Source organism: Podarcis muralis, chromosome W, assembly GCF_964188315.1.
Source record: "Podarcis muralis chromosome W, rPodMur119.hap1.1, whole genome shotgun sequence".
Lineage (NCBI taxonomy): Eukaryota > Metazoa > Chordata > Lepidosauria > Squamata > Lacertidae > Podarcis > Podarcis muralis.
In genome coordinates this window covers 625,822-640,072 of record NC_135674.1, presented here as the reverse complement: position 1 = coordinate 640,072, position 14,251 = coordinate 625,822, and the positions used below count along the sequence as shown (strand labels likewise).

The 14,251-nt window shown below is 44.8% G+C and overlaps 1 protein-coding gene across 2 annotated transcripts in view; it reads right to left on the bottom strand.

Moving 5' to 3' along the window:
* Positions 1–886: 886 nt before the first annotated feature.
* The window catches only part of LOC114590009 (TNF receptor-associated factor 2-like), a 28,820-nt gene continuing 15,455 nt past the window's right edge, over positions 887–14,251 (bottom strand). The window contains exons 7-9 of one of the 2 annotated variants that reach the window (XM_077922826.1): positions 4,317–5,309; positions 1,700–1,877; positions 887–1,059 (exon numbers count right to left, since the gene is read on the bottom strand). In XM_077922826.1, the coding sequence (XP_077778952.1) occupies positions 959–1,059; positions 1,700–1,877; positions 4,317–5,309 (1,272 nt within the window). In that variant the 3' untranslated portion in view covers positions 887–958. The remainder of the gene's footprint in view (positions 1,060–1,699; positions 1,878–4,316; positions 5,310–14,251) is intronic. The other variant, XM_077922825.1, reaches the window with a different exon arrangement.

The following is a 14,251-nucleotide window of genomic DNA, read 5'->3' as shown; positions in this document are numbered from 1 at the left end:
GGGAGGAAGGGAGGAAGGAGGAAGTGTCAGGAAGGAGGAGGGAAGGAGGGAAAGAAGGAGGGAAGGAAGGAAGAAGGAAGCAAGGAGGGAGGGAAGGAAGGAAGGAAGGAGGGAGGGAGGGAGGGAGAGAGAGAGGGAGGAAGGAGGGAGGGAGGGAGGGAGGGAGGGAAGGAAGGAAGGAAGGAGGCACATCTTGTAGCCGTAGCAGGCTGGAAGGAGGGAAGGAAAAGTCAGGAAGGAGGAGAGGAAGGAAGGAGGGAAGGAAGGAAGGGAGGGAAGGAGAGAGGGAGGGAGGGAGGGAAGGAAGGAAGGATGGATGGAAGGAAAGAGGGAAGGAAGGAGGGAGGGTGGGAAGGAGGAAGGAAGGGAGAAAAGGAAGAAGAATGGAAAGTGAAATAAGGAAAATAGAAAAGGGAGGAAAGGAAGGAAGGAAGCAGAGAAGGAAGGGAGGAAGGAGGAAGTGTTAGGAAGGAGGAGAGGAAGGAAGGAGGGAGGGAGGGAGGGAGGAAGGAAGGAAGGAGGGAGAGTGGGAGGAAGGAGGGAGGGAGGGAGGGAAGGAAGGAAGGAAGGAGGGAAGGAAGGAGGGAGGGAAGGAGGGAAGCAAAAAGTCAGGAAGGAGGAGAGGAAGGAAGGAGGGAGGGAGGGAAGGAAGGAAAGAGGGAAGGAGGGAAGGAAAAAGTCAGGAAGGAGGAGAGGAAGGAAGGAGGGAAGGAGGGAGGGAAGGAGGGAAGGAAGGAGGGAAGGAAAAAGTCAGGAAGGAATAGAGGAAGGAAGGAGGGAAGGAAAGAGGGAAGTAGGAAGGAGGGAGGGAGGAGGGAAGGAAGGAAGGAAGGAGGGAGGGAAGGAGGGAGGGAGAAAAGGAAGACGAATGGAAGAGTAGAAGTAAGGAAAATAGAAAAGGGAGGAAATGAAGGAAGGAAGCAGAGAAGGAAGGGAGGAAGGGAGGAAGGAGGAAGTGTCAGGAAGGAGGGAAAGAAGGAGGGAGGGAAGGAAGGAAGGAAGGAAGGAAAAAGGAGGGAAGGAGGCACATCTTGTAGCCGTAGCGGCTGGTGTAGAAGGCTGGAAGGAGGGAAGGAAAAAGACAGGAAGGAGGAGAGGAAGGTAGGAGGGAAGAAAGGAAGGAAGGAGGGAGGGAGGGAAGGAGGGAAGGAAGGAGGGAAGGAGGGAGGGAGGGAAGGAGGGAGGGAGGAAGGAGGAAGGAAGGAAAGAGGAAGGAAGGAGGGAGGGAAGGGAGAGAGGAAGGAAGGAAAGAGGAAGGAAGGAGGAAGGAAGGAAGGAAGGAAGGAAGGAAGGAAGGAAGGAAGGAGGGAGGGAGGGAGGGAAGGAGCGAGGGAGGAAGGAGGAAGGAAGGAAGGAGGTGAGGGAGGGAGGAAGGAGGGAAGAAGGAGGGAGGGAGGGAAGGAAAGAAGACAGAAAAGAAGTGAGGGAGGGAAGGAAGGAAGAAAGGAAGGAAAGAGGGAAGGAAGAAGGGAAGGAGGAGAGGAAGGAGAGAGGGGAGGGGAGGAAGAAAGGGAGGAAGAAAGGGGGATGAGGAAAGAAAGAAGGGAGGAAAAAGGGGAGAAGGAGGAGAGGAAGGAAGGAGGGAGGGAGGGAAGTAAGGAAGGAAGGAAGGAAGGAAGGAAGGAAGGAGGGAAGGAAGGAAGGAAGGAAGGAATGAAGGAAGGAAGGAAGGAAGGAAACAGGAAGGAAGTCCACCCACCCGGCGAGAAGACGGCCGGCGCCCTTCCGGCCACCGCTTCCTGCCTCTTCCGCCCCACTTCCTCCACCTTCCAGATCAAGACGCCGTCGTAGGTCGCCTCTTCCGCGCGCCGAAGCGCCGACTCCACTTCCGCCAGCGCCGACTCCTTCAGCGCCAGGTTCCTCTCCAGGCTCCGGATCTGTGGGGGTCAGGGCAAACCGGATTGACTCCAGTTTGGGCTTTTTTTGGCTTTGAGATCCGGGGGAAAGAGCTGAAAGTGGAGCGACTCCGCTTTGGCGCGCCAAAGGGCCTACCGAACTTTCCTATTTCTTTGTTTGAGATCCGGGGGAAACGGGGAAATGGACTGAAAGCGGAGTGACTCCGGTTTGGGGCGCCGAAGGGCCTACCTAACTTTCCTATTTCTAGACACCGGAAACCAGACTTGACTCCGCTTTGGGGCTCCAGACTGACTCCACTTTGGGGCTTCGGACTGACTCCGCTTTGGGGCTTCGGACTGACTCTGCTTTGGGGAAACGCGGCAAAGCAGACTGACTCCAGTTTGGGCTTTTCTTTGTTTGAGATCCGGGGGAAAGAGCTGAAAGTGGAGCGGCTCCGCTTTGGCGCGCCGAAGGGCCTACCGAACGTTCCTATTCCTAGACACCGGAAATCAGACTTGACTCCACTTTGGGGCGTCAGACTGACTCCACTTTGACTCCGCTTTGGGGCATCAGACTGACTCCGATTTGGGGCTCAGACTGACTCCACTTTGACTCCGCTTTGGGGCGTCAGACTGACTCCGCTTTGGGGCTCCAGGCTGACTCCCCTTTGGGGCTTCGTTTCTCGGAAAGGGGAAACACGGCAAACCGGATTGACTCCAGTTTGGGGTTTTTTTTGTTTGAGATCCGGGGAAAACAGGGAAATGGGCTGAAAGGGAGTGACTCCGGTTTGGCCCGCCGAAGGGCCTACCTAACTTTCCTATTTCTAGACACCGGAAATCTGACTTGACTCCGCTTTGGGGCTGCAGACTGACTCCGCTTTGGGGCTTCAGCTTTCTAGACAACGGAAATAAGACTGACTCCGCTTTGGGGCTTCAGACTGACTCCACTTTGGGGCTTCATTTCCCAGAAAGGGGAAACACAGCAAACCAGATTGAGTCCAGTTTGGGACTCCAGACTGATTCCGCTTTGGGGCATCAGACTGACTCCATTTTGGGGCTTCGTTTCCCGGAAAGGGGAAACGCAGCAAACCAGATTGAGTCCAGTTTGGGCTTTTTTGGTTGGAAAAACGGGAAATGGGGCGAAAGTGGAGTGACTCCAGATTGACTCCACTTTGGGATTTCATTTCCCAGAAAGGAGAAACACAGCAAACCGGATTGAGTCCAGTTTGGGGCTCCAGACTGACTCCGCTTTGGGCCTCCAGACTGACTCCACTTTGGGACATCAGACTGACTCCACTTTGACTCCACTCGGGGGCTTCCGACTGACTCCGCTTTGGGGTTCCAGACTCACTCCGCTTTGGGGCTCCAGACTGACTCCACTTTGGGACATCAGACTGACTCCACTTTGACTCCACTCGGGGGCTTCTGACTGACTCCGCTTTGGGGCTCCAGACTGACTCCGCTTTGGGGCTCCAGACTGACTCCGCTTTGGGGCATCAGACTGACTCCACTTTGACTCCTCTTTGGGGCGTCATACTGACTCCGCTTTGGGGCTCCAGACTGACTCCGCTTTGGGGCATCAGACTGACTCCACTTTGACTCCACTTTGGGGCATCAGACTGACTCCGCTTTGGGGCTCCAGACTGACCCCACTTGGGGGCTCCAGACTGACTCCACTTTGGGGCTTCGTTTCCCGGAAAGGGGAAACGCGGCAAACCGCATTGACTCGTTTGGGCTTTTCTTTGTTTGAGATCCGGGGGGAATGGGGAAATGGGCTGAAAGTGGAGTGACTCCGGTTTGACGCGCCGAACGGCCTACCTAACCTTCCTATTTCTAGACACCGGAAATCAGACTTGACTCCAGGCTGACTCCGCTTTGGGGCTTCACACTGACTCCACTTTGGTGTTTCGGACTGACTCCACTTTGGGGCTTCAGCTTTCTAGACAACAGAAATCAGACTGACTCCACTTTGGGGCTTCAGCTGTCTAGACAACAGAAATCAGACTGACTCCGCTTTGGGGCTTCAGCTGTCTAGACAACAGAAATCCAGACTGACTCCACTTTGGGGCTTCAGCTGTCTAGACAACAGAAATCAGACTGACTCCGCTTTGGGCCTTCGTTTCCAGGAAAGGGGAAATGCGGCAAACCGGATTGACTCCAGTTTGGGCTTTTTTCCGTTCGAAATCCGGGGAAAACGGGAAATGGGGCGAAACCAGAATGACTCCAGATTGACTCCCCTTTGGGATTTCGTTGCGCAGAAAGGGGGCTCCAGACTAACTCCGCTTTGGGGCGTCAGACTGACTCCGCTTTGGGGCTTCAGCTGTCTAGACAACAGAAACCAGACTGACTCCGCTTTGGGGCTCCAGACTGACTCCACTTTGGGGCTCCAGAGTGACTCCGCTTTGGGGTTTCAGACTGACTCCGCTTTTCAGGGCTGGAACCAGATCGGGACCCCGGCCCCCCGGAACCCGCGCCCCGAACCTTGTGGCTCAGCGCTTCGGCGCGCTCCTCTTCCCGGCGCCGCTCTTGCGCCGATTCGGCCGCCAGCCGCTCCACTTCCCGGTTCAGGACGCAGACGATCTTCTCTAGGGTGGAGGCCTTGAGTTCGAGGGCCGCCCAATGTGGGGCCCCCAGGACGTGGGGGTCCGGGGCCGAATGTGGGGCCCCCAGGACATGGGGGTCTGGGGCTGAACGGGGGTCCGGGGCCAAATGGGGGCCCCTGATTGGACGGGGGTCTTGGGCCGAATGTGGGGCCCCCAGGACATGGGGGTCTGAATTGTGGCCCCTGGGCAGATGGGGGTCTGGGGGCAAGCGGGGGGCTTGGGGCGGATCCGGGGCCCCGAGGAAATGGGGGTCTTTGGCCAGATGGGGGTCTGGAGCTGAATGGGGGGCCCTGATTGGATGGGGGTCCGGGGCCGAAGGTGGGGCCCCCGGGAAATGGGGGTCGTGAGCTGAATGGGGTTCCTTGGCTGGATGTGGGGCCCCTAGGATATGGGTTGAATTGGGGGCCCCAACCAGATGGGGGGCTTGGGCTAAATGGGGGGCCCCAACCTGAGGGGGTTCCTTGAGCGAATGCGGGGCCCCCAATAAATGGGGGTCTCGGCCCAAATGGGGGTCTTTACCCAAATGGGGGGCCCCGACTAGATGGGGCTCTTGGGCTGACGGTGTGGCCCCCAATAAATGGGGGTCTCGGGCCAAATGGGGGGCCGAATTGGGGGCCCCGGCCAGGCGGGGCTCTTGGACCAGATCGGGGGCCCCGGAGATATGGGGGTCCGGGGCCAAAGGGGGGTCTTTGTCCGAAGGGGGGGCCCCGAAGAAGTGGGGCTCTTGGAGCAATGGGGGCTCTTGGACCAGATCGGGGGCCCCGAAGAAATGGGGGTCCGGGGCCCCCAGCCGGAGGGCGAAGTCCAGGAGGAGGCCGAGATGTTCCGGAAAGTTCTGGGCCTCGTGGAGGGGCAGGGCCTCCTTCTCCAGCTGCGAAATGGGGGGGAGGAAGTAGTAGTATGAATACTCCCAGCAGTACTAGGAGTAGTAGCGAGCCAGAAACAGGAGTCTGGACCAAAGGCTGTGGGTCTTAGCGGTATTAGTAGGGCTGGTCTGGTAAGGGTGAGTAGTATTGCGGTGGTGAGGAGGAGGAGTATTTGCAGGCGTATTGGTAGTAGTCTGGATGTCGGTATTGCGGGTAGTGTTGGGCAGCAGTAGTAGTAACAATGTTAGCATGGCTGGTAGTCTTGGGTCGTAGTAGCAGTAGTACTGATGTTAGTATTGGTATTAGGAGTAGTGATGTTAGCATTGCTGGTAGTATTGGGTAGTAGTAGCAGTAGTATTGATGTTAGTATTGCTGGTAGTATGGGGTAGTAGTAGTAGTAGTATTGGTGTTAGTATTGCTGGTAGTATTGGGTAGTAGTAGTATTGATATTAGTATTGCTGGTAGTATTGGGTAGTAGTAGTATTGATGTTGGTATTGCTGGTAGTATGGGGTAGTAGTAGTAATATTGATGTTAGTATTGCTGGTAGTGTTGGGTAGTAGTAGTATTGATGTTGGTATTGCTGGTAGTATGGGGTAGTAGTAGTAATATTGATGTTAGTATTGCTGGTAGTATGGTGTAGTAATAGTAATATTGATGTTAGTATTGCTGGTAGTGTTGGGTGGTAGTAGTATTGATGTTAGTACTGCTGGTAGTATTGGGTGGTGGTGGTGGTAGTAGTAGTAGTAGTAGTATTGATGTTAGTATTGCTGGTAGTATGGGGTAATAATAGTAATATTGATGTTAGTATTGCTGGTAGTGTTGGGTAGTATTAGTAGTAGTAGAAGTAGTGCTGATGTTAGTATTGCTGGGAGTATTGGGTAGTATTAGTAGTATTGATGTTAGTATTGCTGGTAGTATGGTGTAGTAATAGTAATATTGATGTTAGTATTGCTGGTAGTGTTGGGTGGTAGTAGTATTGATGTTAGTATTGCTGGTAGTATTGGGTGGTGGTGGTGGTAGTAGTAGTAGTAGTAGTAGTATTGATGTTAGTATTGCTGGTAGTATGGGGTAGTAATAGTAATATTGATGTTAGTATTGCTGGTAGTATGGGGTAGTAGCAGTAGTATTGATGTTAGTATTGCTGGTAGTGTTGGGTAGTATTAGTAGTAGTAGAAGAAGTGGTGCTGATGTTAGTATTGCTGGGAGTATTGGGTAGTATTAGTAGTATTGATGTTAGTATTGCTGGTAGCATGGGGTAGTAGTAGTATTGATGTTAGTATTACTGGTAGTATGGTGTAGTAATAGTAATATTGATGTTAGTATTGCTGGTAGTATTGGGTGGTGGTGGTGGTAGTAGTAGTAGTAGTAGTATTGATGTTAGTATTGCTGGTAGTATGGGGTAGTAATAGTAATATTGATGTTAGTATTGCTGGTAGTATGGGGTAGTAATAGTAATATTGATGTTAGTATTGCTGGTAGTGTTGGGTAGTATTAGTAGTAGTAGAAGTAGTGCTGATGCTAGTATTGCTGGGAGTATTGGGTAGTATTAGTAGTATTGATGTTAGTATTGCTGGTAGTATAGGGTAGTAGTAGTATTGATGTTAGTATTACTGGTAGTATGGTGTAGTAATAGTAATATTGATGTTAGTATTGCTGGTAGTGTTGGGTGGTAGTAGTATTGATGTTAGTATTACTGGTAGTATGGTGTAGTAATAGTAATATTGATGTTAGTATTGCTGGTAGTGTTGGGTGGTAGTAGTATTGATGTTAGTACTGCTGGTAGTATTGGGTGGTGGTGGTGGTAGTAGTAGTAGTAGTATTGATGTTAGTATTGCTGGTAGTATGGGGTAGTAATAGTAATATTGATGTTAGTATTGCTGGTAGTGTTGGGTAGTATTAGTAGTAGTAGAAGTAGTGCTGATGCTAGTATTGCTGGGAGTATTGGGTAGTATTAGTAGTATTGATGTTAGTATTGCTGGTAGTATGGGGTAGTAATAGTAATATTGATGTTAGTATTGCTGGTAGCATGGGGTAGTAGTAGTATTGATGTTAGTATTGCTGGTAGTATGGTGTAGTAATAGTAATATTGATGTTAGTATTGCTGGTAGTGTTGGGTGGTAGTAGTATTGATGTTAGTATTGCTGGTAGTATTGGGTGGCAGTAGTAGTAGTAGTATTGATGTTAGTATTGCTGGTAGTATGGGGTAGTAATAGTAATATTGATGTTAGTATTGCTGGTAGTATGGGGTAGTAGTAGTAGTAGTAGTAGTATTGATGCTAGTATTGCTGGTAGCATTGGGTAGTAGTAGTATTGATGTTAGTATTGCTGGTAGTATTGGGTAGTAGTAGTATTGATGTTAGTATTGCTGGTAGTATTGGGTAGTAGTAGTATTGATGTTAGTATTGCTGGTAGTATTGGGTAGTAGTAGTATTGATGTTGGTATTGCTGGTAGTCTTGGGTAGTAATAGTAGTATTGATGTTGGTATTGCTGGTAGTATTGGTATTAGTAGTATTGATGTTAGTATTGCTGGTAGTATTGGGTGGCAGTAGTAGTAGTAGTATTGATGTTAGTATTGCTGGTAGTATGGGGTAGTAATAGTAATATTGATGTTAGTATTGCTGGTAGTATGGGGTAGTAGTAGTAGTAGTAGTAGTATTGATGCTAGTATTGCTGGTAGCATTGGGTAGTAGTAGTATTGATGTTAGTATTGCTGGTAGTATTGGGTAGTAGTAGTATTGATGTTAGTATTGCTGGTAGTATTGGGTAGTAGTAGTATTGATGTTAGTATTGCTGGTAGTATTGGGTAGTAGTAGTATTGATGTTGGTATTGCTGGTAGTCTTGGGTAGTAATAGTAGTATTGATGTTGGTATTGCTGGTAGTATTGGTATTAGTAGTATTGATGTTAGTGTTGCTGGTAGTATTAGGTGGTAGTAGTATTGATGTTAGTATTGCTGGTAGTATGGGGTAGTAATAGTAATATTGATGTTAGTATTGCTGGTAGTGTTGGGTAGTATTAGTAGTAGTAGAAGTAGTGCTGATGCTAGTATTGCTGGGAGTATTGGGTAGTATTAGTAGTATTGATGTTAGTATTGCTGGTAGTATAGGGTAGTAGTAGTATTGATGTTAGTATTACTGGTAGTATGGTGTAGTAATAGTAATATTGATGTTAGTATTGCTGGTAGTGTTGGGTGGTAGTAGTATTGATGTTAGTATTGCTGGTAGTATTGGGTGGTAGTAGTAGTAGTATCGATGTTAGGATTGCTGGTAGTATTGGGTAGTAATAGTATTGATGTTAGTATTGCTGGTGGTATGGGGTAGTAGCAGTAGTATTGATGTTAGTATTGCTGGTAGTATGGGGTAGTAATAGTAATATTGATGTTAGTATTGCTGGTAGTATGGGTAGTATTAGTAGTACTAGAAGTAGTGTTGATGTTAGTATTGCTGGGAGTATTGGGTAGTAGTAGTAGTATTGGTGTTAGTATTGCTGGTAGTATTGGGTAGTAGTAGTAGTAGTATTGATGTTAGTATTGCTGGTAGTATTGGGTGGCAGTAGTAGTAGTATAGATGTTAGGATTGCTGGTAGTATTGGGTAGTAATAGTATTGATGTTAGTATTGCTGGTGGTATGGGGTAGTAGTAGTAGTATTGATGTTAGTATTGCTGGTAGTATTGGGCAGTAGTAGCAGTAGTATTGATGTTAGTATTGCTGGTAGTATGGGGTAGTAATAGTAATATTGATGTTAGTATTGCTGGTAGTATGGGGTAGTAGTAGTAGTAGTAGTAGTATTGATGTTAGTATTGCTGGTAGTATTGGGTAGTAGTAGTATTGATGTTAGTATTGCTGGTAGTATGGGGTAGTAATAGTAATATTGATGTTAGTATTGCTGGTAGTGTTGGGTAGTATTAGTAGTAGTAGAAGTAGTGCTGATGTTAGTATTGCTGGGAGTATTGGGTAGTATTAGTAGTATTGATGTTAGTATTGCTGGTAATATGGGGTAGGAATAGTAATATTGATGTTAGTATTGCTGGTAGTGTTGGGTGGTAGTATTGATGTTAGTATTGCTGGTAGTATGGGGTAGTAATAGTAATATTGATGTTAGTATTGCTGGTAGCATGGGGTAATAATAGTAATATTGATGTTAGTATTGCTGGTAGCATGGGGTAGTAGTAGTATTGATGTCAGTATTGCTGCTAGTATGGGGTAGTAGTAGTAGTAGTAGTATTGCTGCTAGTATTGCTGGTAGTATTGGGTAGTAGTAGTATTGATGTTGGTATTGCTGGTAGTGTTGGGTAGTAATAGTAGTATTGATGTTAGTATTGCTGGTAGTATTGGTATTAGTAGTATTGATGTTAGTGTTGCTGGTAGTATTAGGTGGTGGTAGTATTGATGTTAGTATTGCTGGTAGTATTGGGTAGTGGTAGTAGTATTGATGTTAGTATTGCTGGTAGTATGGGGTAGTGGTAGTAGTATTGATGTTAGTATTGCTGGTAGTATGGGGTAGTGGTAGTAGTATTGATGTTAGTATTGCTGGTAGTGTTGGGTGGTAGTAGTATTGGTGTTAGTATTGCTGGTAGTATTGGGTAGTAGTAGTATTGATGTTAGTATTGCTGGTAGTATGGGGTAGTGGTAGTAGTAGTATTGATGTTAGTATTGCTGGTAGTATGGGGTAGTGGTAGTAGTATTGATGTTAGTATTGCTGGTAGTATGGGGTAGTAGTATTGATGTTAGTATTGCTGATAGTATGGGGTAGTAGTAGTAGTATTGATGTTAGAATTGCTGGTAGTATTGGGTAGTAGTAGTATTGATGTTAGTATTGCTGGTAGTGTTGGGTAGTAATAGTAGTATTGATGTTAGTATTGCTGGTAGTATTGGTATTAGTAGTATTGATGTTAGTGTTGCTGGTAGTATTAGGTGGTGGTAGTATTGATGTTAGTATTGCTGGTAGTATTGGGTAGTAGTAGTATTGATGTTAGTATTGCTGGTAGTATTGGGTAGTAGTAGCAGTAGTATTGATGTTAGTATTGCTGGTAGTATGGGGTAGTAATAGTAATATTGATGTTAGTATTGCTGGTGGTGTTGGGTAGTATTAGTAGTAGTAGAAGTAGTGCTGGTGTTAGTATTGCTGGGAGTATTGCGTAGTATTAGTAGTATTGATGTTAGTATTGCTGGTAGTATGGTGTAGTAATAGTAATATTGATGTTAGTATTGCTGGTAGTGTTGGGTGGTAGCAGCAGTAGTAATATTGATGTTAGCATTGCTGGTAGTATTGGGTAGTAGTAGTATTGATGTTAGTATTGCTGGTGGTATGGGGTAGTAGTAGTAGTATTGATGTTAGTATTGCTGGTAGTATGGGGTAGTGGTAGTAGTATTGATGTTAGTATTGCTGGTAGTATGGGGTAGTGGTAGTAGTATTGATGTTAGTATTGCTGGTAGTATGGGGTAGTAGTATTGATGTTAGTATTGCTGGTAGTATGGGGTAGTAGTAGCAGTAGTATTGATGTTAGTATTGCTGGTGGTATGGGGTAGTAATAGTAATATTGATGTTAGTATTGCTGGTAGTATGGGGTAGTAGTAGTAGTAGTAGTAGTATTGATGCTAGTATTGCTGGTAGCATTGGGTAGTAGTAGTATTGATGTTAGTATTGCTGGTAGTATTGGGTAGTAGTAGTATTGATGTTAGTATTGCTGGTAGTATTGGGTAGTAGTAGTATTGATGTTAGTATTGCTGGTAGTATTGGGTAGTAGTAGTATTGATGTTGGTATTGCTGGTAGTCTTGGGTAGTAATAGTAGTATTGATGTTGGTATTGCTGGTAGTATTGGTATTAGTAGTATTGATGTTAGTGTTGCTGGTAGTATTAGGTGGTAGTAGTATTGATGTTAGTATTGCTGGTAGTATGGGGTAGTAATAGTAATATTGATGTTAGTATTGCTGGTAGTGTTGGGTAGTATTAGTAGTAGTAGAAGTAGTGCTGATGCTAGTATTGCTGGGAGTATTGGGTAGTATTAGTAGTATTGATGTTAGTATTGCTGGTAGTATAGGGTAGTAGTAGTATTGATGTTAGTATTACTGGTAGTATGGTGTAGTAATAGTAATATTGATGTTAGTATTGCTGGTAGTGTTGGGTGGTAGTAGTATTGATGTTAGTATTGCTGGTAGTATTGGGTGGTAGTAGTAGTAGTATCGATGTTAGGATTGCTGGTAGTATTGGGTAGTAATAGTATTGATGTTAGTATTGCTGGTGGTATGGGGTAGTAGCAGTAGTATTGATGTTAGTATTGCTGGTAGTATGGGGTAGTAATAGTAATATTGATGTTAGTATTGCTGGTAGTATGGGTAGTATTAGTAGTACTAGAAGTAGTGTTGATGTTAGTATTGCTGGGAGTATTGGGTAGTAGTAGTAGTATTGGTGTTAGTATTGCTGGTAGTATTGGGTAGTAGTAGTAGTAGTATTGATGTTAGTATTGCTGGTAGTATTGGGTGGCAGTAGTAGTAGTATAGATGTTAGGATTGCTGGTAGTATTGGGTAGTAATAGTATTGATGTTAGTATTGCTGGTGGTATGGGGTAGTAGTAGTAGTATTGATGTTAGTATTGCTGGTAGTATTGGGCAGTAGTAGCAGTAGTATTGATGTTAGTATTGCTGGTAGTATGGGGTAGTAATAGTAATATTGATGTTAGTATTGCTGGTAGTATGGGGTAGTAGTAGTAGTAGTAGTAGTATTGATGTTAGTATTGCTGGTAGTATTGGGTAGTAGTAGTATTGATGTTAGTATTGCTGGTAGTATGGGGTAGTAATAGTAATATTGATGTTAGTATTGCTGGTAGTGTTGGGTAGTATTAGTAGTAGTAGAAGTAGTGCTGATGTTAGTATTGCTGGGAGTATTGGGTAGTATTAGTAGTATTGATGTTAGTATTGCTGGTAATATGGGGTAGTAATAGTAATATTGATGTTAGTATTGCTGGTAGTGTTGGGTGGTAGTATTGATGTTAGTATTGCTGGTAGTATGGGGTAGTAATAGTAATATTGATGTTAGTATTGCTGGTAGCATGGGGTAATAATAGTAATATTGATGTTAGTATTGCTGGTAGCATGGGGTAGTAGTAGTATTGATGTCAGTATTGCTGCTAGTATGGGGTAGTAGTAGTAGTAGTAGTATTGCTGCTAGTATTGCTGGTAGTATTGGGTAGTAGTAGTATTGATGTTGGTATTGCTGGTAGTGTTGGGTAGTAATAGTAGTATTGATGTTAGTATTGCTGGTAGTATTGGTATTAGTAGTATTGATGTTAGTGTTGCTGGTAGTATTAGGTGGTGGTAGTATTGATGTTAGTATTGCTGGTAGTATTGGGTAGTGGTAGTAGTATTGATGTTAGTATTGCTGGTAGTATGGGGTAGTGGTAGTAGTATTGATGTTAGTATTGCTGGTAGTATGGGGTAGTGGTAGTAGTATTGATGTTAGTATTGCTGGTAGTGTTGGGTGGTAGTAGTATTGGTGTTAGTATTGCTGGTAGTATTGGGTAGTAGTAGTATTGATGTTAGTATTGCTGGTAGTATGGGGTAGTGGTAGTAGTAGTATTGATGTTAGTATTGCTGGTAGTATGGGGTAGTGGTAGTAGTATTGATGTTAGTATTGCTGGTAGTATGGGGTAGTAGTATTGATGTTAGTATTGCTGATAGTATGGGGTAGTAGTAGTAGTATTGATGTTAGAATTGCTGGTAGTATTGGGTAGTAGTAGTATTGATGTTAGTATTGCTGGTAGTGTTGGGTAGTAATAGTAGTATTGATGTTAGTATTGCTGGTAGTATTGGTATTAGTAGTATTGATGTTAGTGTTGCTGGTAGTATTAGGTGGTGGTAGTATTGATGTTAGTATTGCTGGTAGTATTGGGTAGTAGTAGTATTGATGTTAGTATTGCTGGTAGTATTGGGTAGTAGTAGCAGTAGTATTGATGTTAGTATTGCTGGTAGTATGGGGTAGTAATAGTAATATTGATGTTAGTATTGCTGGTGGTGTTGGGTAGTATTAGTAGTAGTAGAAGTAGTGCTGGTGTTAGTATTGCTGGGAGTATTGCGTAGTATTAGTAGTATTGATGTTAGTATTGCTGGTAGTATGGTGTAGTAATAGTAATATTGATGTTAGTATTGCTGGTAGTGTTGGGTGGTAGCAGCAGTAGTAATATTGATGTTAGCATTGCTGGTAGTATTGGGTAGTAGTAGTATTGATGTTAGTATTGCTGGTGGTATGGGGTAGTAGTAGTAGTATTGATGTTAGTATTGCTGGTAGTATGGGGTAGTGGTAGTAGTATTGATGTTAGTATTGCTGGTAGTATGGGGTAGTGGTAGTAGTATTGATGTTAGTATTGCTGGTAGTATGGGGTAGTAGTATTGATGTTAGAATTGCTGGTAGTATTGGGTGGCAGTAGTAGTAGTAGTAGTAGTAGTAGTAGTAGTAGTATTGATGTTAGTATTGCTGGTAGTATGGGGTAGTAGTAGCAGTAGTATTGATGTTAGTATTGCTGGTAGTATGGGGTAGTAGTAGTATTGATGTTAGTATTGCTGGTAGTATGGGGTAGTGGTAGTAGTATTGATGTTAGTATTGCTGGTAGTATGGGGTAGTGGTAGTAGTATTGATGTTAGTATTGCTGGTAGTATTAGGTGGTAGTAGTATTGATGTTAGTATTGCTGGTAGTATTGGGTAGTAGTAGCAGTAGTATTGATGTTAGTATTGCTGGTGGTATGGGGTAGTAGTAGTAGTATTGATGTTAGTATTGCTGGTAGAATGGGGTAGTAGTAGTAGTATTGATGTTAGTATTGCTGGTAGTATGGGGTAGTAGTAGCAGTAGTATTGATGTTAGTATTGCTGGTGGTATGGGGTAGTAGTAGTATTGATGTTAGTATTGCTGGTAGTATGGGGTAGTAGCAGTAGTATTGATGTTAGTATTGCTG